General features: G+C 42.2%; 1 protein-coding gene across 1 annotated transcript in view; it reads left to right on the top strand.

Annotated features, from left to right (window-relative positions):
- Positions 1-24,420, top strand: part of kcnk9 (potassium channel, subfamily K, member 9) — a gene marked incomplete at both ends in the record, with an annotated part of 46,623 nt that extends 22,203 nt beyond the window's left edge. The window contains one exon of the mRNA XM_080484139.1: positions 23,534-24,420. Coding sequence (XP_080340265.1) covers positions 23,534-24,420 — 887 coding nt within the window. The remainder of the gene's footprint in view (positions 1-23,533) is intronic.
- Between the last annotated feature and the right edge of the window lie 321 nt (positions 24,421-24,741).

Below are 24,741 nucleotides of genomic sequence, written 5' to 3'. Positions count from 1 at the left end.
CGGTCATTCGGTGGGGTTGATGTGAAAAATACTTACAGTATATAGTAAGTCTCAACACACGTTACATGACGCCTTCGCTGGGGTTGGCTTCAACACCCCAGGACCCTGAGCGAGCTAAAGCGATATAGATGGATGGACGGACCGTTGAGAGCAAGCTGATGTTCAGTGTCTTCCTCAAGGACACTTTAATGTATTGACAGGGAAACTCAGAACCTTCCGAAACCAAACTGCTTCACCAACTGAGCCACAGCTTTTGAGTCCCAGGATCTGAAAGCGACTGACCCCTCCTGCTGTTTGAACACTGAGTTCATAGGATCCATCAGGGTCCCGGGTGCAGTCGTAGGAGCAAGAGTCGTGAATAATTCGGGTAAGGAAGGTGTAGTGGGTGTACACAAGCATCGAGGGTGGGAAGGCTGAGACAGGCATGAAAGACAGAAGGTAGAATAATACTTGGGTTTCGTGTATTTAATACACAGGTTTGGCTCTTTGTACCGAACAAAAGAATTTAGGCAGTTTTACTCTTTGTCCTTAACGAAAGAAACTAAATTCCAAGTATTAATCATGGGGTTTTATTTTCCTTTTACTCTCTACGAGGGAATGTGAGCAGAGACTCTGACTGGAGTCCCAGAAAGGTTAAAGGTCATAGAATAGGAGGTTCACCTCTGATGGTCCTCTGTTTTGTTTTACAGTATTTCTTTCATTTCTTTTAAAGCTTTAATGTATTTTTTTTTTTTTTATTAATATATCTTTTATGTCTTTGTAAAGTTTTTCTGTATTTGTTTAATTTCTTTGTAAAGCACTGCGAATTGCCCTGTGTTTGAATGGTGCTCTATAAATAAAATAAATATACAAACAATCCAATGCTTGGTATTCCAGTTTCCATTGACAGCCTAAGCCAACATCAGATCAAAAAAAAACAAAACGATGCCACTATGAACACGTGGCCGCCGGCAGCCATTTCGATAAGGCGGGGAATCGGGATTCCTGGAAATGAAAGCTGCTCCGTTTGTTGGTCCGCTGAAGCAAACACTGAGCAAAGTGAAGGATAACCTCGAAAGTCCTTCAGAAGACAAAGACAATCAACTGCAAAAACAGGCAGTTTGGAGCCGCCAGACATCATCTTATAGAAGTACGAGGAGAACATGCAAACGACTTGGCTTTAGTGTTGAAAGCCCACACAAGCATGAAGCGATCCACCGTCAATTGTTGAGCAGTTTATTTTGTCGAAAAGCCTGAAATTTCATCACTTCTGAACCGGGCCAAGGACGAAAAGAAGCAGTCTTTATTTTAAATTCAGACTGCGTCTGTGTGCAATCGCTCTTCATTTACAGAGGAATTTGTGTGTGGAATTATATGTGTTTTTCAATTTCTGTGTCCATAGAAAAGTCCTCGTCTGAAATAGAACTTCCCTGCTCCGTGATGACATTTCAAACCAACACACCGTCGTGTTTCTATCAAGGGAGAAGCTTTTTTTCGTTTTTTCTTTCTTCTCACAAATGGAAGACTTGGTAGCGATGTCGCCTGGCAAGCCTTTAATTATCACGAAGGCTAATATAGCCCCCCACAAAAGCACCCGTGATAACGCCTCATGTCAGCCCGAGGTTTGAGCTCCCTCCTGGTTCAGACTGGTTTTACTCATTAATTCTCACTTCGGGACAAATCATACCTTTTTGACCCGAGTAATTTCCCAACACTAATCTCGGTGGGCCTCCCTCTGCGACGCCACCGTCTCCTGGTAAACTCCTCCGGTCGCTGTCGGGCAGCACAAACAGGCTTCAGATATAAGTGGTGGGGATTGGGGGGGGGGGGGGGGGGGGGTTCAAATACGGCTCGCAGCGCATTTAAAGAGAAGAAAATTAGTGTAACATCCTTTCAAATGAAATATGGAATTATGATTTGCCTTGAAGCTTGCAGAAGCATGAGTCACCTTTGTTAATGCTCATCTCCCCTGTGGCATTTTATCACTGGAATGACTCTCCCTGTGCCGGCAGCCGCGGTGGGAAAAAGAAGACCGAGGAGCCGCGTTACAACGACGATCTGATAAGGTGTTGGGTGACTCATTGTTGATTAGTAGTTTTCAGGAGATCGGTTGGCCTCCGAGTCGCCTTTGTGAGAGCCTGTGTGACTGAATGCATATGGGAGAGAGGAAGCGTCGGGAAAGATAAACAGAGACTTACAGATGTGGGCTGCGACTGTGATTTTACCTGAGATGGTTTATCATTATGATTATTATTATTATTATTATTATTATTATTATTATTATAACCTGCCGCTGTTGTAATCAAGAACAGAAATGTTTGAATCCACGCAGAGGCCAGGGTCAAATATAACGGCGGGATATGAGAATCTGCTGGAGGATGAAAGATTCTATTTGAATCCTTTTTCTGCCGCGATGCACAGTTAATCTACTCTCACCCCGCAGCGTGTGGCTGCTAAAGCGGGATTCAACCACCATCGCACGCATAACCGAAGGAAGGTGCCGCGTTGAAGACCTCTGAGGAAACTAGGATGAGACGTTGTGAGCTGGGAAAGACCAAAACACTGCAGCACAGATGGAAGACTGTGAATATTTCAGTCAGAAGAAAAGAAACTCCCTTCGATCAGACAGAAGCAGGTCGAGAGCGTAGGCCAGAGGTTTGTAGTCTTTCACCACAAGCTTCCACACAATTTTGCGTCAATCAATATTTTTATTAGTTTTTTATGTTGCGATTATCTCACATCATCTCACAATGGGTAATGACTTTGTTGACTCAAATACGCATCACAAAACACAATTTAGAAAGTCTTAAACGGCTGAAATATAGATTGAAAAAAGTCCATCTTGGTGATCTGTCCGAATGTCCGTGTTCTCCCATTGTTCATGTTTATAGCATATTGTTCTCTGTGCACATAAAAAAAATAAAATAAATACAACAACTGCACCAACCCGTGGCCTGCCATGCTCACTACACCGATTTCAGCATTCCTGTTGGTTCCCTCTAAACGGACACGGTTTTCAAAACGTTGCCGTTTCAACGCAAAACTAAACTGCGATGAAAATGCATGTTCTCACTTGAAAGAGGACCTCAAACTACTATACTACCTCAAACTGCTAAAGAAATTTGAAGATTTGTAATGACTGTGAATCACTAAAAGAAATGAAATGGCTAAAAAAGTAAAATAGCTGCAAGAGCACATATCTGAAACGAGTAAAACACCTAAAACCTATCGAAGACATTGTGTTATTCTGAGTTTCCGACACTGTCTCTGGTTTCTGATTTCTCTTCCCTGCCCTGATGTGTGCACTCATGGCACTTTACCGGCTGCTCCTACTATTTTACCTTCTAATGAGTCGCTGATACCGACGGTTGGTTCAGAACACTGTACGATCCCTCCCCAACAGATGTGTAGCATGTACGTTTCTCTATGTATGTGTCTCTATGCATGTATGTGTGCGTGTTATTCATGTTTCATACGTCGCTGCAAAACAAATTATCCCACGGGGCCACAAAATGAGTTGAACTGATGGTGAGATGAACGGGCAGATGACAAAAGGAGACCAATCAAATTGGCACACATGGTAATAGAGAACAGGCGGTATCAATCAGGGAAGAGCAGACAATCAGACCGACAGGAAACACAATGGAAGAGGCGAGTCTGCTGAAAGTGGAGGAGAGCGAGATGATAAAATAAAACAAGAATCCGCAAGACAAAAACTCTCTGTCTCCGTAAGGATGGGTCCAGGTTCATTAGGAGTGCCCATGACTTTTGCCCGACAGCAAAGAAACCCCAGGTTTGAGTTGATGGTTCCTGTGTAGGGTTTGCATGTTCTCCCCCGTTTACATGAAAACGAATACGAGTGTATCTGCAAAGCTTTCTTCACTTTTTTTTGGGGGGGGGGGGGGGTCGGTTTACATGACATCGGTGTTCTGATCCACTGCATCCGCAAAGTTTTTATCTCGGCTCCCAAGGTGGGAAGATTCTTTCACGATGGAGGCGGAGCCTGTTACTGCAACCCTGTTTTTAGAGGTACCATGAAAATATCTTCCAAAGAGTAAAAATCTGTGAAAGCATAAAGATTTGAGTTGGTTAAATGTGAAATACTGACGCCTAGACGTACTGAGTCAGAGCTTGTCCAGGACTTCAGTCGTGGCGGGGAGTCCCTGCAGTGATCATTATCTGCCCAGAGAGGAGAATGATGAAAGGACTTGGACGGCAGTTGGAGCTCCTGTTGCTCAAACTGTCAAAGAAGTTACTGCTGGTTTTACTTGGAATTTGTCAGATTACACTGTGCATTGACATTATGGTCAGTATACGTGCAGAACCAAATATTTTGCTCCTAATTGCCCTTAAATCACAAAAGTCGCCCGACTAATGCAAATCAGAAATTGCATTTCCGACCAGCGGCGTTTCCAACAACCCTGTCGGAATCTCACTTGGCTGTTCTGCATCTGCCGACGACACACTGCTCTTCCCTGCTGTTTCCTCCAATTTTTTTTTCCTCTTCTCTCCATCCTCATTAGCATACTTGGCAATGGCATCTCTCGCCTTGTGCATTCGCCGTGCGTCCGCCTGTCTCGGTGACATGTGTCTGTTGGCTTCTGTTCTTCCTCGCCTTAGGGGGGCTGTTTGTTGCGCTTCCTGGCGAACCCTGCACGGATCCATCAGAGGAGGCTCTGAGAATCTGAGTGGAGCCACTAATGGAATGAAGGGAGCGGCATCCTGTGATGCTGCCGTCACTGCGGGAATTACAGTCAGCGTAGAAATAACAGGACTTACTCGTGAGATGGATTACATACCCGGTGTACACGGGCTATGCAGCAAGATTTAAGGAATCTCAAATTCTCTAAGGAGCCGCAGTTTCTAACTTATACAGGCAGTACAGAGGATTACCGGCTTTATTGTTCAGGCTTCTCAGCTTGTAGCTCACACTCCCTGTTTTTCTTCTTTTTTATATACTGTCTGCCATGTCTGCTTGAGAGAAAGAAGACCTGTTGGTCGTGAGCATAGAGATGATTCACAAATGAGGGATTCGAGGCAGGATTGTATTTCTTGTTTTTAGATCCAGATGCATATTTTAATCAGTCAAAACAATGTGGGCCCCACACGCATAGAGGTCATTCTTGATTTATGATTCCGACCGTGCTAATGCAAATGCTGTGGATTTAACAAAAAAAAAAAACTGGAAAAATGTGTGTTAATGTTCTGTTAATGCTCAAGGAATCTAAATAAAATCTGCAATTTGAAAAATCAACAACTGATCAGTTTATCCTTGAAAACAGTGGGAGATTACCGGTGTTCACAGCTCTCATCTCGCTCCTCCAAAAAGAATAGAACATTTTGGGTTTGTCTAATTTTACCATGCAGTGAGAAGTAGAGTTCATCTCCCTCCTACAAGATTCGTCACCACAGGTGTCGAGCCGAGGTGCATTTTCCTCCGGAAAGTGAAGGAATGTACATCTACTGGGATTTCAGGATGTTGGTGGAGCAGATCGAAAAGCCTTTGTTGGTTCGTACCACCGCATCTGACCAAGCAGCAACTCAATCAACAATCAGCAGGTTTGCTGATGAGATATGGCGTGACCTTTATTCTCTCAATTCGGGGGGGGGGGGATTGTTCTCATTGCATCGCAGGCTGTGTGTGTTTACATTGCACAGTCAATCGAAAACAATCTATTGTGCAAAGGTCGTGATTGTAAGTGTCAATTATAGATTGAATTGTACACTATATTATCTGTACGTGCAAATCTATCGAGTGTTGTAGCGTTTGTCAGCTAATGGCTTTGGGTGGTATTTAACCCAGCGGTTCACTTTGTCTCTGTTTGAACTGCGGTCCAGCTATTGCCTGAACTCGTCGCTCAATAACAGCATCACGTGATTACTATTGGGAGTGACCAAAAAAAACAACCTTTTAAAACACACCTAAAATATTTGTAGAGCACTGGTATACGTAGGTATAGAGTGTATACTCACTTCTTTTTCAGTCCGAATTGGGTACACCATGGTACTGTTTCACAGAAAATAAAAAATGGGCATAAATCGAGCGTACACCCACTTCTCAAGGGAACACTACACCATTACTCCAGCTAAACAAATAAACCTCCCTTTGTCATTTTCTGGTTAGTTTTGATGTTGAAATAGGGCGTCACCTCTCAAAATAACTTCATGACATGAATACTCTTGTCTTCCCTTCGCTCGTCATGGCAACACATCCTGCAACAAGGAAGCGGGCGAATAGGTACGTACATTAAAATGCAGATATTCATTGTAGTGTAACACTTAGGAAAAAATCCACATGTAAATTCCCCTCTGTAAGCCACAGCAGGATTAGTGGCATGTTGCACGTGGACGGTTTATTTCCATTGTGGAACGGCGGGTGTTGGTCTCGTCTCTGCTCGGACTGCAACTCCCACTGTTTGATTTGGGATGAGGCATTGCAACTATACACGCTTTTACATCCCAAGAACACCAGAGAAATTCCACAAAAAAACACCAGATAACGGTGCAAGATTTGCAGAAGGTTGCAAAAGTAAACAAGGACTTAAGTAAGTATTGCTGATGTTGTTATGGTCTTGGACCCTATTTCCATCCATTAGTACTTCTTTTAATCACATACGCATCAGCAGCATATCAGAAGAGAAACGATTTGTTGACTTTTGATATTTTTTGCCTCTGAACTTCGAGCCCGTTGTCCCCAGATATGATGTAATGCTGAAATAATGAAGTGAAATACAATCTCTTACGTTGCAGCCAATTGTTTCTCCTGAAAAAGCAGGCCACTCTTTTCAGGCTGTCTTTGCTAACACATGTCTCCCGCTCCCAGAACCAGGGTCTGAGTCTGGTTCTGCAGGTTGATTTTCCTGTTAAAGTGGAGGTTTTTTTTCGTTTCCAGTGCCAATGTTTCTCGTGTGGAACCGTTGTCTGTCTCTGTAAAATGTCTTGAGACGACTGTGTTGAATTTGGCCCTAAATAAATAACCTGGAATCGAATTGGCTGTTCGAATAGTCACACATAAATCTCACTATTTTCCTCTCGAGTTGCAGGAGAGGCAACACAGGAAAGTGTCACATTCGTCCAAATGTCTGAAAGATGTCCAATAAAAGCTAAAAATCTGGAGTGACTAACGAGGGTTTTGCCCACCCATATTTAGGTCGAACGGGTTGATTTTTTTTGTTCAGAGTGCAGTGTGACTCTTGTGTCTGACCTCCTGTGACTACATTTTTATATTAGGAAACACGGTGTAAAATATAGTAATAACTGCAAGACCACGTGTCGACTTACTGCAGCTCAAAACAACATAAAATGTTTTAGTGCTTCGAGGTCAGGGAGCAAAAACTTAATGGCTACATTACATTTATCTATGGTAATGCAAACAATCCGATTGAGAAAAAAAATGGTGAAGATGACTTAATGAGACCGTATTAAATTGGATCATTAACAGAAAGTCTTCGAAGCGGGATGTTAAAATAAAAATAAAAGGACTTGGCCGTTGACATAACACGAGGTTTCATTTCATCATTACTGCAGTAGTTTTACGTTGCCTGGAGACGGCAATGAGCCATCAACTTTATGTAAATACCAACGGGCCTATGAGTCAACAATTGTACACAAATACATCTGTTCCTTAAACAACATGGGCGGGAAAATGACAAGATGAGATGATGAGAAAGTGTTGCATGAAGAAGGTTTTGACCTTTGGTTTATCCCATATAGCCACTAATTATCCTCACACTATTTAGATTAGACTAAAGGAACGTGTGAAATCTAAATATTTAAAGGTTTCTTCAGGGGTTAAAAAACAGCTTTTGTGAGAGTAATGCAAAGCTGGTGGGGACCCTTTTTCTCCATCTGTTGTCCCTTTAGGTTTGTCTTTCTGCACTCTAGGCAGCACCCTTTGTTTGCCCAGCCACGGTGGCCGTTCACATTAGCAGCTTTTTCTTCTGTTTGCTTCAAATAAACTCAAGACTACACCTCCTAAGCCCGGAGATTTCCCCCTGGATCATCCTGCCGCTCACGGAAACGTGTGAAAACCTTCATTTTTTGAGTCGCTGTTTTGGTGTTGAGTGACCGACCGCCTCCAAGACAAACATCCTTATGATGAAAGAAATCACGGCTTTCAGGTGAAACTGCGTTTTGTCTGCATGTTTTATGCCGTTCTGCGGCTCATTGTAAGTCTCTGAATAAAAGCACGGGACAAAACACTTAAAATGTAAATGTGATCTTTCCTCGCCGCTGGCAGGCATCTCAGATATCGGTGGAATTGCCTCTTTGTCGGCGTGGAATTGTACGTTTGACATTTTTGCCTTAACAACAGAGTTAAGATGACTAGCAGCCGAGAGACCGGAGCCATTACGGAGCCATAACAGACTGGGATTGTAGGGGGGACTTAGTCCTTCAAAAAGCACTGATAGTAAAAGGCTCCCTGCCTGCCCGAGGTAACCATGGCGTTCCCACTTCTCAAATGCATTAAGCTCTTGTCAGTGACGTCGTGGAGACTCGGGCGGAGAGCTGAACAAGGTGTGCTCGCCCCTGCGCTCCCTGCTCTCGTTGACCTTCATTAAAATACCATGGCCTGTAGAAATTAATGCCGACCGGGGCGGTGGAAACGGTACTGGGCAGATTAACCCCCCGGATCAAATGGGCAAAAGACGTCGTTTTAAGCCACTGCCCAACACTTGTAGGGTAACCATCCTGTCTGCGAGCCGCGGCTAATGAGCGACTACCTTCATAGTACCGTGAATAATTGCTGATGGGCTTCATATAAGCAGCTACGTGGTAATATAAATGAAAAGCACAGGGAGGCTGGAGCAAGAGGATGGGATGTTTAACTGTTATCAACAAGGCTCATGGTTCAATTCAGTTTGAATGACGTTTCAGGTAAAAAAACGTTTCGTGTTAGAAACGTTTTGCCTTTACACTGTAACGGGAAACAACGCTGACAATGATGTCGTCTTTACGTTGGACACTCTGTAGGCCGCCAATGTCGTTATTATTATTATTAACTATTTGTGTTGCACGTGCCCAGTAGCAGCTTTTCTACCGTCTCCATGGTGATGGAACCCAAGCTTTATCAGAAAGTTGCATTTTCCCCCGTTTCCAGGGGGATGGGGTCGTCCAAGGAGAGCGCTCTCAAAAAGTTCCCTCTTGGGATCCGTTTTCAAAAAGTTGCATTTTCAGTGAGTCCGAGCATTATTGTAATGTAAACAGACATCCGAACAAAAGTTTGTGGATGTTGACTGTAATTATCAATAATTATTAACACATTTTTAACTTAAGACTTTGCTGTAGTTGAATGTTTTTTAGGGAGGTTCAAAATGAGAAATACACACTAAATAAAATATCAATTGAGAATGATTTTTAGAAAGTATTTTACTGAATCACTTTGTGAAAAAAAAAGGAAATATGACTCTTCACACACGTCAGTAAGCCCAAATATAGTTTTTACTTAAGAATAAGATCAATGGGTAAATATCATACTTGTATACAGATGCAAGAAATACTTTAATATGTATAATTGAAAAACTGCTAGCACTTTTATCATTAAAAAAAACAAAACTGGAGTGGTTCTTCGGAAACAGGGATAATTCTTTGGTAATCCACCAAATAGAAAAATGACATTCGTCACCATGACAACCTCTAATCAACTAGATGACAAACCAAATTTCCTAATGATTCACAGATAAAATGTCTTTATCCCATCACATATATGGTTTTGAGCTACAAAAACAGCAGTTTATTTTGTGAGGAAGTAACGTCAATAACTAACATTGACGAGACAATCATCCATGTTTTGTCTTATATGATGATGATCAATGTTTATTTGTCAGATTTTGCAAAAATTGACAGTTTTTCTTTTGAAGTCACATGAAGGCCTAATAATCAAAAATTGGCGATTTCCAAAGGGTAAATTTCCACTGCAGAAATATATCAATATCATGTCTGTCTTAAACGCCAATGTTATGCTGCTGACTGTGATTGGGGACCCCAGAGGGTCTTGAAAACGATCCTTCTCAGTTTTTCCTGTATGGGTCTGCTTAAACTTTAAATCTCATCTTGTACGTCATCATGAATATTTCATGTCGCAGAGAAATGGCCCACTTCGCAGGTTTCGATCACTTTAAGGATTAATGTGGAATCACTTTGGTAAGCAGATGAGGGGACCGCCGGATCGCAGGCGTCTGTCCTTTAACAAGAACTCCTGTCCCTTCAAGGTGTCGGCTGATGGTAATTTATTAATCCACTTGATGACCGTGGGATGTTCCCCTCGTTTCTTCTTCACAGTGCTGGATTAAAATTAAATATTCATGATATAATAATAGAACGATATAATAATTAGATTTAGGCCGCAAGCTGTGTCAATTGTGATTGTGAGCAACAGTGAGTCACGGGCTCGCTCACTCAGGCAGACCTATGCGGCACACATCGTGGGTGTCGGCAGCCGTTCAAAATAAGTCATAGTGGAGTGGACGAGCAGATAAACAAAGGTTGAGTCATGCGGTGGATGGTGGAAGCTGCTGCTACGGGTATTCATACGTCTGTGCAAGAGTGGAAGCGACTTGGGCGTGACTGCAGAGACCGACAAGGGGGTGTCATGAATTGATTCCGTTAGAGATTGAACGTTGAGTCATTTGCATTTTGTTTGGAGGATTACAAGCAGCTGGGTTTGATCTTGATGCAGTTGCTCACTTCGCCTTTGCTTTGGCCATTAGAAGAGCAATCGGTTCGGTTGAACTCGTGTTGTGTTAACAAACTGAGCGTCAAAACCGCTGTTGAGATGCTGTTCAAACGCCCCTAGTCCCCAGTGGATGGATGTTTCCCTGTTCCGCCTGTGGATTTTCTCGAAGAGTCAAACAGCTTGTGTTTGAGGTTTATTGGCGACTCTAAGGACCCGTTTACACGACAACGTTTTCAAGTGAAATTGGAACTTTTATTGTGTTTTGGGTGTTCAGAGCTACTGAAGATGCAAGTCTTTGACAACGCCTCCCAATGTGCAACTTTTTGAAATCTGGTCCGTCTCTGTGGAAATGGGGAAAAAGTCCTTAATCTCCAGGGATTGGGTAGTTTTATAGTTGACCGTCACCATAATAACAATCCAACATGGTCGTCTGTCATTGTCAATGTTTATAACATATTATTAAAATACATTTAAACTACTACTGTTCTCAGTATTTCCTCCATTGCCGTGTAACTGAGAAATTTTTCTGAAATGAAAACAGTGGGTTTTAACCTAATACACTGTAGTATAAACGGGGCCTAAAATTATGGTATATCTCTGTTTTGAACATTTTTACAAATAAGACAATGAAGCATAAAGCAAGAACTAAAAATGAGGGAAACTAATTATTAATATTCATAACAACTATACTAATATCAATAATAATAATAATAATAAAAATAATAAAAATAATAACAATAATAATAATAATAATACTCCTCGTTTATCTAAAACAGTCTCAAAGGTGTGACTGTGATTGTGTCAGTGATGGACTGATGTCTAGTTTTAGTTTCTACTGTTTTGCTTCTTCTCTGCTCAGTTGAATGTGTTTATTTCCCTCATTGTTCCTCAAATCTTTCATTGTTGCCTTGGATATGATTTCTAGTTTTGTGTATTCATCTTTCATCTTGTGGTTCTATCCTTTTTGTTTGTTGGATATTTCCTCTCAGGTGTGTGTGTGTGTTTGTGTGTGTGTGTGTGTGTGTGTGTGTGTGTGTGTGTTTGACTCCACAATGTCTGCGCTGCCTCTTCTCCTCTGATTACTCCTGATTGTTGTCAGCTTGGCCTCTGGTTCTCTGTGTTTATATAAACTTATCTGCACTCCCCAGACTTGTGACTTGTCAGTTCCTTTGTGTATTCAAGCTCTGTTCATCTTCCGCAGTGGATGCATGTCTGTTTCACCAGTTTTATACTATATTAGGTTGGGATTTGGTTTTGATCCGTCATCTTTTGTGAAAAGCCTTTTGTTTATTTTGGTTTCGGTTTCAGAAAGATCAGCGTTCTTTTGTAAACCTACCTATGTGGGGGGGTTTTTTTTGCACTGTGGGAGAAAACCAAAGCACACAGGAATAAAGGCCCCTGCATACTCCCTTTTTGAACCCATAAGAACAAGAAGAAAATTCGGCAGTGACGTCAGCCAGCTGCTGAAAAAAAAAGGTTTTTCGGCAGGACTGTTCATTCCTGTGATAAGAAGCTGCCGAGCTCGCAGGCCACGCCCCCTTGCAACAGACCACGCCCCCTCACAGCAGCCACACGTCTGTGATGCGGCGTTTAAACTTTTCAACTGCACAGTTTATTTCTCGCCTCCAGTGCTTTCAGAAATACATTTCTCTGAACTGTTTCAGTAATATAAGAGAGAGTTTTTGTCCGAGCGCGATGTTGTTCTGGTATTAACGACAGGAGCAGACAGCTGTTTGTGATGCGTTCAGGTGCATCATGTAAACCTGCACTCCGAATTTTTAACGAGCTGCGGCTCTCATACAGTAGCGCTGTTACAAGCTAAATATGATTAAAATATGACTGATAGTCATGAGAGAAATGGAACACGCATGCGCAGCACACGGCAGTGCAGAAGTTTCGGCAGTGCGGCTCCCACATAGTTCGGCCAGGGCGGTTGGCCGAAGGAAATGACGTCATTTTGTTCGGCAGGACCCCACACTGCCAAACTTTTGTCTTGTTCTTATGGAGTATGATGGGGCCTTAACAGGGAGGCTTCCCCTCAGAGACCTCGTCTGTTTACATAATCTTGCGACATTTCTTCCTCATCCAGATAAATACGTCAACAACATTTACAAGATTTAGATGGAAGACTATTGCTTTAGTGTCGAGGTCAGGACCCCCAGTGGTTTTCTGTGATCGAGGCCTTTGTGAATGGGTTTTATCCTCGAACTTAAAAATGTATTAGGTGTCTCTAACGTTGATCCATAACGTGTGACTGTGTGGCTGTTTGTCTCTGTCGTTCCCCTGTGAAAGAATCAGTTGGGTAAGAAATAGCTGTGACTGCACACACCCGTCTCTTGGTTAAAATCGGTCGAGAAAATGTGGATGGATGAGCAAATAAAAATCCATAGTTTCCAGAGGAAATGTATCCCACTGACTTTGGTGATTTAGTGTCTATATTTCAGTGGCATATTTAGTTATTTGCATAAGCCAGCAAATGTGTTATGACTTAGAATGAAATTTGTGCTGATTCATGGTTTCTAGATGACGACACCCGCTGACCTTGTTTCCCTCACGGCTTGTCTGCCATCGTGTGCGCCACCGTATTCCAAATGTATCTGCAAATGTTGTTGGACTGAGCAAAAGAAAACATTGTGGATCTTATGGAGGTGAGTTTATACAGATGAGATCAAATGGACATCAGTTATTTAATGCATTTTACTGCTTCAGTAATCTCAACATGCTTCGCAGGATCAGTCGCATGCCTGCACGCTATGGGGATTGTTCTCATTGGTAATTATTTATTTATTTATGAATATGTGCAAAAAATAAACAAACAGAAGGAATTAAAAAAAAGAGAGACACTCATCCAAATGAACAATCCAGAGCTCACTCGACACACACGCCAAGTTAACATTATGTGCATTACATTTTCCAAAAGGAGGAAGGAAGAAGTATAATTATTTTTTTTTTTAATCCTACCCCTTTACATCGTTATCATTACAAATCACAAAAAAAAAGTATTTTTACAAGGGATGTCCCGATCCGATCGGTAGATATCGGATCGGGGCTGATATTGGTGATTTGTGAGTGATCGGGAATCGGCAAATCCAGCCGATCACCCCGCCGATCAAAAAAAACAAAAAAACAAAAGAAAAACCGCGGTCCGCAACGTCACCTAATAACCACAACAATCAGGGACTAGAAGCTCCGGTCGAGCTGCAGAAGCTAGAAGCAGGCGGAGCGGGGCCATAGACCTATAAAACTAGAGTTATATATAGTGCTTTATGTGTTTATGTGCAGAAGTCTACTTCTAAATTTCTATGTGGTCTGTCTTCTTCTGCTTTTTTATTGTGTTTGGTGAGTCACAGCGCCCCTTAAAGGCCTGGCATGTGTACTGCATGCCCTGAAGACTCGTGTTGAGCCGTGTTCATAGTGAGGTGTGGACGGTTTTTTGGGGAGAAGGCCAGGGAGAACAAAGATCGTTTTTTCGTTGTGTGGATGTTCCCTCAGTTTACAACAACAACTAAAGAGAAAGAGAAGAATTTTGATTCAATAAGTGAGTTTTACAATAATTTCTAGGTAAACAAAGCTTCTGCCAATAGAGCTTTTAGCTTCAGACATCTTAGTTGCTCCAACAATAGACTACTGAGTATATTTGCAATAACAATGTGAGTATCGGATCGGGAAAGTATCGGTATCGGCCGATACTCAATTCTGAAAAATCGGATCGGTATCGGGGGCAAAAAAGTGTGATCGGGACATCCCTAGTTTTTACACAAAAGATTTATTTATAATTTCACTTTGAGGCATTTTTACAGAGAAAAACCAACAGAGATGGTGTAAAGGAGAAACTTCTTTTCTACTGTTTCTACAGTTCTACTGCTTCGGCTCGGAGGCAGTGATTCTCTATTCAAATGAAGACAGGAAATAAAACCAATCCAGAATTTTTCTTTTTCAGGCTCTGCTTAGACAAGCAGCTTTTATCTTTACCGTAGCGTTGACGTACGTCTGTCTTGACTGGACTTTGCTCTAATTCTCCAGAATATGTCAACATTTCAACATCATCTATTCTGAGTCTCTTCCACCAAATTGGCGGATTTCGGGTAGAAACGTGTTATCTTCAGGACGAAACTAATCGCCGCGGCATTCCGCACGCGAGCTCCCTGACATTTCATGAAGTGGCGTCTCAAAGAGAAACCGTCTGATTGACACGCGAGTCGGCGCTGCCTCACACCGACTGATATCGTAGTAACCCGGGGTTGTAGAGAAACGCAGGGGCGTGAAAGCTCCAGCTTTCCTGTGTCCTCCCACTTCAAACGAGGCGCGCACCGTTTTCGGCGGGCATCTTCTGTGTCGGCGTCCTCCACCGCTCCGAGACGTGCGGCGATACAGGAAACTACTTGAAACATTCCCACAGAGAAGCTGCGGCATCAAACGCGAGCTTGTGTGAAGATGAACAGACAACCTGCTCTTTGTTTGCTGTTTGTTCCTCGACGGCTCAACAGATGTCCAAGAGATTTGTGTTGAGATTCTCCTGTTTTTTTTGTTTTTTTTTAATAAATTTTTTTTTTTTTATTTGCTGAGTCTCGTCCATGAAATTGGAAAAGACTGAATTACAAAATGTTTGCTTCATTTATTGCAGCTTCACGTCTCAAAGTTTTTGTATTTCTGGAACAAATAATGGAATCTTTCAAATGTAAACTGACATTTAAACAGTCCTGAAAGGGACTAAATATTGAATATGTTTGAACGTGTTGAGTTGATTTAAAGGGGAAAAATATTGATTATTTGATTAATATTTTGACATTTGACAGGAAGGTAATTTTGAGGAGGGTTCAAAGGTCAAGTCCCAGCAGTGACCTATATCCAGCTTCAACGTGTTAATGCTCGTGCTGTAGTACTGAAGACCACATGTTCAAGGTCTCAGTCTCAGTCCCTTGAAGTCCTGATCTTGGGACGCGGCTCTGGTCTTGGTCTTGACTCGATCTTGGCCCCTTGAAGTCTTGGGATGCTTTGGTCTTGGTTGTGGTCTTGACTTGGTCTCGGCAACTTAAAGGGATCACAATATGTAACATTCCCTTTCTAAAGGTTTTCCAACGGTGATAATCGTCCCCATACCTGGAATGACGCCCCAGAAGAGAAGACAGTCTGTCCTCTCTCTCCCTGGCTTGTTTCAGGTTTTAAAAAGTGTGTCGCTCCAACGAGCCAATCAGAAATCAAGGTAGGCCCTCCCTTTGACTCCTCCCACAATTAGGCAGCTCTGCTCTGGCACATGGCACCACCAGAGGAAGCACTTCCTCCTCTTCCCAAGATGGGCATGTGTGGGCGGAGCCAGTCCAGCTCACACAGACACAGCAGATTCTGAATGTAGCTCCTATGATCCAACATTCAAATGGAGGAAAATCAAGGACAAGCTGGAATCTTTGAATACAAGGTTTCTGAAGCAACGAGATCATGAGGAAATTTTGAAAAACTGAGTGATAGGAGATCTTTAAATGCCTGGACTTGTCTGGGTCTTGACTCGGTCTGGGGGGGGGGGGTTGGGGGTTAGGTGGTCTTGACTACAACACCAGTTGTACTGATAACAGTTGCCACCCTCTGTCAATCATTCGCACCTTATCAATCTCACAAGCAGTGAATAGTGATGGTGGAAGATGAGTCTAGTTAAAAAAAACAACAACCCTTATTTCTCCAAAGTGCGAGGAGTCAGCTGCTAAATCATTTGGACCTTCAACATTTAATTTATAGAGACCAAAATAACCATAACCAGCCAGATGTGCCATTGACTGTGTATAGGAGATGTTTTAGCTCCACGTGTTGCTTTATTAAAGAAATCAATAGTTACTCTGTTTATTTTAATCCCACTGGCTTGAATGAAATGCTGTAAAGGAAGCCCAGAAGGACGGATAATCTGTTTAACAGGAAAGCTGTCAAATGTATTCTTTTTTTTTCTTTTTTTGGTTAGCGTCTCCACATCAGATTTACATTTGGGTAAACAAGGCAAGAATTACTGCATCTCAATTAATGGCTTGTGAGCTCTCTGTTGCAGACACACTTTGTGCTCGCGGCTGATAAGCCTGTGTGTGTGTGTGTGTGTGTGTGTGTGTGTGTGTGTGTGTGTGTGTGTGTGTGTGTGTGTGTGTGTGTGTGTGTGTGTGTGTGTGTGTGTGTGTGTGTGTGTGTGTGTGTGTGTGTGTGTGTGTGCGTGTCGGAGAAAAATAATTGAAGCTGTGTCGCTTCGCTCTTTCCGTTCTGGATTCTTGCACAACTCAACCTCTCCATTTACTTTTTTTTTTAAAGAAACCTGTTGGATTATTTAATATCTGAGAGGCCGCGACTCTCTCACCGCTTTTTACGCCCATAAAATTAAAGAGCGTGATCCTCTCCTTCACCGGCCCGTAGACAAACACACTTATTCACCTGCGCGCACACACACACACACACACACACACACACACACACACACACACACACACACACACACACACACACACACACACACACACACACACACACACACACCCACACAAAAGCACCTGTGCATGGCAGGGGGCTCTGTGTGAGCAAAGCAAATATGTCTGTTCCCAAGACAACAGCAGATAATAGAGTCATTATAACAGGACAAACAGATTACACAGTGCGGCACTGCAGCAGACACCGCTCGTCCCCTCGCACACATCAAAGAAACGCTTCCACGCGTCGACTCTTGCACCTATTTCCGCGTTCAAAAGAAATGACAACATTCTGCACTATTGAACGTTCCCTTCCCATTAGCAATTAGCTGGTAATGTTTTCTTGGACGTTACCAACACACTGGTCATCTCCAGTGGCCATTTGCAACCTCTGTAGGACCAAATATAATACTACACCTCAATGTTGTTGCACAAGAAATTAGTTGCATAAGTCTGACTCAGTGCTTTAAGTGGGCCAGTATGGCTCAGTAGGCACTTTTAATTTTTACTCTTCAGCGTACCAGGACATTATTTCAAGCGTACGGCGCAGACTAGAACTTTCTGAAATTTTTGGACTATAGGCCGCTCCCTTTTTTTACACGCTTCGATCCCACCGGCTTAAACAACGAGGCTAATTTCTGGAACAAGCTTCATGCCCATAATGCATGGGTGATGCGTTAATTTGCGTCGCATAGCTCCACATTCTACACTCTGTGGCTGACCAATCGTCCTTAGAGGAAAATGTCTTCTCAGCAAATCAGCAAATACTATCAACCGAGATGAAACCGTCAGTGTTGGTGTAATTTTGCTGTAATCTACTTGCCCTCTCTACCTCTTCTTCCACCTGCCCGCTGCCCCACCACAGAAGCCGTGTTTAAAACTCGTTTTTCAAATAAATAAATAAATAACATTTATTACAACATGGATGCTGTGCGGCCCGTATACGTACGAATGTTTTATTTCTTTTTAAATTTGGTTGGTGCAGCTTCTGTTCATTTTGTTTTAAATGGTGTACTCTGTACGGTCTGTGGGCCAGATTGATGTGCTCATCGACAACATCAACACTTTTCACAATCACACACAGAAATCACACCCATATGTTATATGACTGTTCAGGCAGAACATTTCCTAAAAATTCAAATCAAATTATTTTCAGCAAACTGCACCAGGTTCCTGTCCTGTCCATTCTTACATGACCCCAGGTTCTGCTGTGTCAATTTTCAAATGGATTCACTGCAGCTTTTTTTTTTTTTTTCACAATTACACGCTTAAATTACACCTAATGCATGTAATACAGTGCAGGCTGATTAAAAAAAAAAAATCCCTAAAAAGGGACAATAAAGTATATATGAAGTTATTCAGGATGGTGTGTAGTGACGTCCACTCATCTCTCTCTCTCACTCTGATTCTTTCCTTTTATTTTTTTTTTAGGGAAATAAAAAAAAAAAAATCTGCCAATATTTAAATACCTATGCAATTACTTACAATATGTGCTTGTAATATATATACGCCGTTGAATATCATGTTTTTGTCCCATATTAGTATGAGAGACTGACAGCAGGTTTCTAAGAGGAGCACCGGCCCTTATTGTTTTCCATTTAAAGCACTGGTCTCACATTGATTGCAGACACTCAGTTAGGTCTGTCTTGATGTCATGCATATACTGTTCCTCTATATTGGTTTGATGGATTCACTCATTGAAGGTTCGGCAGGTTGTGACAGATAGTTGCTCTTTAAGCCTGTTGTTAGGACTTTAAAAAAAGAGGGGAAAAAAAACCAGATACACAGAAAAACAGCTAACATTTACTTAAAGGTACTGTACATACATTACAGTGGATATTGATTGAAGGCACTATTGTCCATCAACCTAAACCTCCTCAAAACACTGATTTTCAGTTTTATTTTTACCCTCTAGTCACCATAAATTCCTTCTAGTCTTCAGTTTAATTCCTATCAACACGAGGGGTCACTTTATTTGTCAAGATCTGGTTCATCTAAGAACTTTTATGGTTGACGATTTATCCAAGAAGGCTGGAAAAACACACTTGTTTAGCCTAAAATAAAAATCTTTTTATGGGGAATCATACAAGTTTTATTGCAACGCATGACTGCAGGAGCCATATTTACTAAATATTCTGTATTGCTTCAATGATCGGATAGAAAGGACACCATTTTCATCGTTTCTGTCATTTTGGTGTAAACGGAAATCGTTTCAAATATGTTGTCGCGTAAACGAGAAACTTTTCTGAAATAAATGCAAAACTGATGCATTTTCACCTGAAACGTTGTGTAATGTTAAACAAATGTTTATTTGGGCTAACATGAAGTATTCAGTCACTCGGTTTCTTCTGTTTTCTTTGTTATACCCTCAAGAGGTCGCAATATCTAGTACAGTACATGCAGTTATTCTCTCCATTTGTATAGTTGAGGTTATTTACCCTTTGCCAACGAAAGTTGGGTGGCAAATAACGCATTATAATTGCATCTGCGTGTATTTATTTGTATGTATGTATGTATGTATGTATGTATGTATGTATGTATGTATGTATTTTACAAACTTTTTGCAAAAACCACTCCTCGAATTGCATGGATTCTTCAGGGACAATTTGTCCTCATCCAAATACAAATCGATTAGATTTTGGGACGTTAAACGGCGAACCGTCTTCAAATACATCCCAGACAACTGCGAAAAGAAAGCCTGCGCGCTACCTAGTGTAGTTCTATTTAGGCAAAGCAGTCAATGGTTGTGATGCCAAAACATCAATATCTTGAATACGTTTGTGTATTTTTTAATTTATTACACAAATTCAATCCTAATTTCTCAGAGTTGGCGTAACTCCGAATTCTTCCACGTGTGATTAATTATTCTTAAAAAGCTGTAAAAATGCCAAAAACAGGAAAAAAAAACCCCAAATACTCTTTGGTTGCTTTTAATATAGCTATAATTAAATAATGTCCTCAAGGTTACATTAAGCTGAAGATTTTGTGCAAAATATTGGTATTGCATCGGTATGGGCAATACAAGTGGTTTCACCTGGGAAAATAAATACACAGTAGAGAACATCACCACTCAATAGTTCAGAAAAAAACTAAACAAAACCCAGGAGTATTTTGTGCATAAGAGTGCGGTGACCCTGTACTTTGCGAATCGATACCAAATACACTCAAGGCTGATTACAAACAATGGACGCCTGCTGGGAAGGGAGTAAAAAAAAAAAAGAAAAGTGAAATGAGCAAATAGAAAGAGTGCATCTGATGTCTGGGGGTGTAAAAAAGATGATCTCCTGGATTTGGTGTAATCTGTCTGCACAGTGGAGCTGCGGCCCAAAATCAAATAAAAGCAGCCGTTTCTCCTGCAGCTGATGCCGTTATTCGTCGTGTTCTGATTACTCACCGAGAACAAATCGCAGCAATCACAATCAATATCAATTAATTTGCTCATTTTGAGCAAGGTGGGGATTAAGAGATATGGCTGCTTACACAAGTCAGTCCAGGGATGTAATTAGAATTTTCCTCCCAATGGGGAAGAATGAAGCACGTTGTTACTGCAATTTTTACATCATCGCTTCCAACCTGCAACTCGGGAGCCACATGTGGCTCTTTGGCCCTTTTGTAGTGGCTCCCTGAAGCTGTTAAATTTTTTTTACTGATATTCTATCTTATTTTTATTCTTTTTAGAAACCAGAGTCATTTAAAAAACAAACAAACAAACAAAAAAAACTGCTTAGAAAAGAGATAAAATGGTTAAAACTGCTATAATGGTCTTCCTTCCTTCCTTCCTAAGACTCTATAAGTCCTCCTGGTGAATAATGTCTGCTGTGTTTTGGTTAATTTAATAATTTTTGTCCTCATATTAGTCACAGTTAAGTCTTGGGTATGTTCGCATTTAAAATTACTTATTGAGGGTTTTTTTCTGTTTTATTTGAGATTCAACGTTGTTTGTATTTTTTCTGCGCGGAGCAAAACAAAATATAAAATATAATATATAAAATATTTCTTTTCTATTCTATTCTTGAAAAGATGGATGAAACTGTTAAAATCATGTACAGAAACGGCTGAAAATGTAATGAAACGTTCATTATCCTAAATAGTTGGTTTTTTTTAGAACTTCATATATGACACTTTACGAGCTGTGTTAGCCTCATTTTAAAGTTTAAAGGAAACTTAATTTGGTGGAAAATCAAAAACATCCGTAATCAGGACATTTGAAAACTACTGAAGGGACCTTAAAATTATTTATGTCCTTTTATAGTTAAACTTTGATGTTTGCAACTCTGCAAATATAAGACACCTCCTCTGCTAATGAAATTGGGTTGAAACTAAACATTTCTTGAACTGTGGTCGTCGGTTCTGTTATTCAAACGTATCCAGCTCCGTATTATGGTGAAGAAGATTTAGCACCGCTGCACAGTGGCGTGGGAAATCAACAGCAGCTGGCAGAGCGAGCCGGATTATCGATGGATAACGCTCGAGTGCAGTTTGTCTTGAAGGTCGCTACCATCATGTTTTTAGTCTTAATTTCTTTTTCAGGCTCCTGTTTTGGGTTAACTGTATGAGGTAAGATCACGGTGAGTTGAAGAAAGGAGCGATTGCATGTTGCATCAAACTTTGATGAGATGGAAACAGGCTTTCATTCCCTTCACTTCCCGTTTGTTCTCTCTCGCTGGTGAAAAAAGGCTCCAGTCACGATTGGCTGTGAATTAGGGAGCCACTTCAATACCGACGCTTGGCCCACAGATATGATCTGTAATTGCTCTTTTCCTGCAGATACCAACAGTGGATTAGCGGCTGCTAATGTGGTGACGTTCCAATTGCGTTTTATACTATTGCAGAGACGTTGTGTCGCTTCCTCGAGTTTCAACCTCAGTGCAAGAACATTTTGCAATAAAATAAAATATAAACATTTCATTCTTTTTTATGTGTCTGGGATCACTGAGAACAGGTAAACCATATAGTGGCTGTGTTTTGTAAACTCAACAATAATGCTATCCACATCTCCACTGAACCCCTTCAGGTATTTATGGTTGTTTTCGCTTGGAAATGCTTCACTTTATTAACCTGCAAGATGTTTCGTGTTTGCTTAGTGAATACTGTACATTTTGACTTTTGCTCTGTTGCTTATCTGGTTTTTCGACGAGGCTGCGTTTACACAACATTTCCAGGTGAAAATGAAAAACTTTAGCTCGGCGCTGGGTTTCTGTTTACAGCACAACGTTGCTCGGAGCCACTGAAAACAAAGCTTCGGAAAACGCTCTGTCTCCGTGGAAGCGGGGAGGGGAAACACAGCTTTTCCAAAACATTGCTACTGTGCATATATTGAAAAAGTCTTGTCAATTATATTACATATAAACCTGCGTTTTAAATCATGATGCAATGCTCCGAGCACATTTTATGATTGTCGTCATTCCAAACTTACCAGACTCGTTCCACATGCAAATGTGCTGCTTAAAATTCTTGAAAATCAGCTTGGTCAAGCAAATGTTTGCTTTTTGTTCTCCGTTTTTCTTGAAGTGCATAACTAAGCACATGCTTGAGTAGGTGGAACGCCATATGGGAAAAGACAGAATCAATATTGGAGAATGCAAAACAGAACTTGCTCCGGACATGCAAAAACAAGGAATAGAAAAGATGCGTGAAGTGGAGGAAAAATACTCTGTTTCGCTTTTGGAGGGCAGTCTTCGAAGTGATGCACATGCCAAATGATGGTGGGTGTTTCTTGGCAATGACTGAGGTGTTTAATACTGACACAGTTATGGGCTGTGGTAAGAGAGCTAATCAATAAGGTGCTTCGTTTCTTTTATATAAGCCAGGAGCTTCATTCATGCTTTAATATCTGAAGTGACCTCAGAAGGGGAAAAAAATACTGCAATGCACATAAAACTGTTTGGGCCGCATTTTAAAAATGAACCCGAATAACGTGTATGACTTCTATTGTCTGCCCCGTCGCGGGGTGATTTTTTTGGGGGGAAGTGGGTTTGTGTGTTTGAGTCAGCAGCTTGTGGTCCAAAGATAAAGTCTAATTAAGCTAAAAGCTTCACTGGCTCCCGCATGACTCCATTCCGAATCCCTCCTCCAAAAGTCTCCTACCTCACCGGAAACTTTGGGCTAATTGGGCGCCCCTTCCTCCCCCACCGCCGCCATAATCTTTGAGTCCAAATAAGATTAATGAATGGACACATTTCTGCACCGTGCACCTATTCAATACCTCTTTTGGCAACGCTCACTCTCTCCCGGGGAGACTTTCTTGCTTGGTCATGTTTGTAAACAAAAGCTGATCTGGGGCTTTTTGAGTAGCGGGTAAAAATCCGGCTGATTGCTCTACCAACCCCCACCCCCACCCCCACCCCCACCCCCACCCCCACCCCCACCCCCACCCCCACAGCACTTTAGCTAAATCCTTCCGCACCGCTAACTTCCCCTGTCTTGTCTTCCTCTCTCTCCTCAGGCTATGGCCACGCAGCGCCGGGGACCGACGCAGGAAAGGCCTTCTGCATGTTTTACGCCGTCCTGGGAATCCCTTTGACTCTCGTCATGTTCCAAAGTCTGGGCGAGCGGATGAACACTTTCGTCAAGTACCTCCTGAAACGCATCAAGAAGTGCTGCGGCATGAGCATCACCGACGTCTCCATGGAGAACATGGTGACCGTGGGATTTTTCTCCTGCATTGGCACGCTTTGCATCGGCGCCGCCGCGTTCTCCCACTACGAGGACTGGAGCTTCTTCCAGTCTTACTATTACTGTTTCATCACTTTAACGACTATAGGCTTTGGGGACTTTGTGGCCCTTCAAAAGAACCGCGCCCTCCAGAAGAAGCCCCTGTACGTGGCCTTTAGCTTCATGTACATCCTGGTGGGCTTGACAGTCATCGGGGCCTTCCTCAACCTGGTGGTGCTCCGCTTCCTGACTATGAACAGCGAGGACGAGCGGCGCGACGCCGAGGAGCGAGCGTCGCTCGCCGGAAACCGCAACAGCATGATCATCCACATTCAGGACGAGACGCTTCAGCGGGGGAGGCGGCGACGGGAGCCGCCGTACCGGGCGGAGGTGACGGACCTGCAGTCGGTGTGCTCCTGCATGCACTACCACTCGCACGACTTCGGCAGCTCTGGGGGAGGTATGGAAGGACTGGGCTGTGCCTTCTCCCACCAGAACTCATTCAGCTCGCAGCTGAACCCCCACCAGTACTTTCACTCGGTCTCCTACAAGATCGAGGAGATCTCACCCATCACCTTGAAAAACAGCTTCTTCCCTTCGCCCGTCAGCTCGGTGTCGCCAGGCCTCCACAGCTTCTCGGACAATCACCAGCTCATGAGGAGGAGGAAATCTATCTGAATCCCTACAGACGCTCACGGGACAAATGAGTTCCCCTGTTTTCTACACAAGGTCAAACACTTCTGATGCTGCTCCTTGACAAACCTTATGTCGGCACTTTTGATTTTCCCAGTTTGGTTGTATGTAACATAAGTATTCCTGGGAGCACATGAGGAACAGCCGAACAGCAAGCCTGGACACACTGGGATGCAAAGCATGAAGCATGGATGTTTATTTTTTCAAGAGATTTGCTCCATTAGAGGAAAACACATGCCACACAAAAAGACCTTCCTTATTACAAATTTACACGACAAAAATTGATATATTACCTTTGGTTTCATA

This window comes from Lipophrys pholis (genome assembly GCF_963383615.2).
Source record: "Lipophrys pholis genome assembly, chromosome: 17".
In the NCBI taxonomy this organism is placed as follows: domain Eukaryota; kingdom Metazoa; phylum Chordata; class Actinopteri; order Blenniiformes; family Blenniidae; genus Lipophrys; species Lipophrys pholis.
The sequence above is the reverse complement of the archived record's forward strand: the minus strand, read 5'-3'. Positions and strand labels throughout refer to the sequence as shown.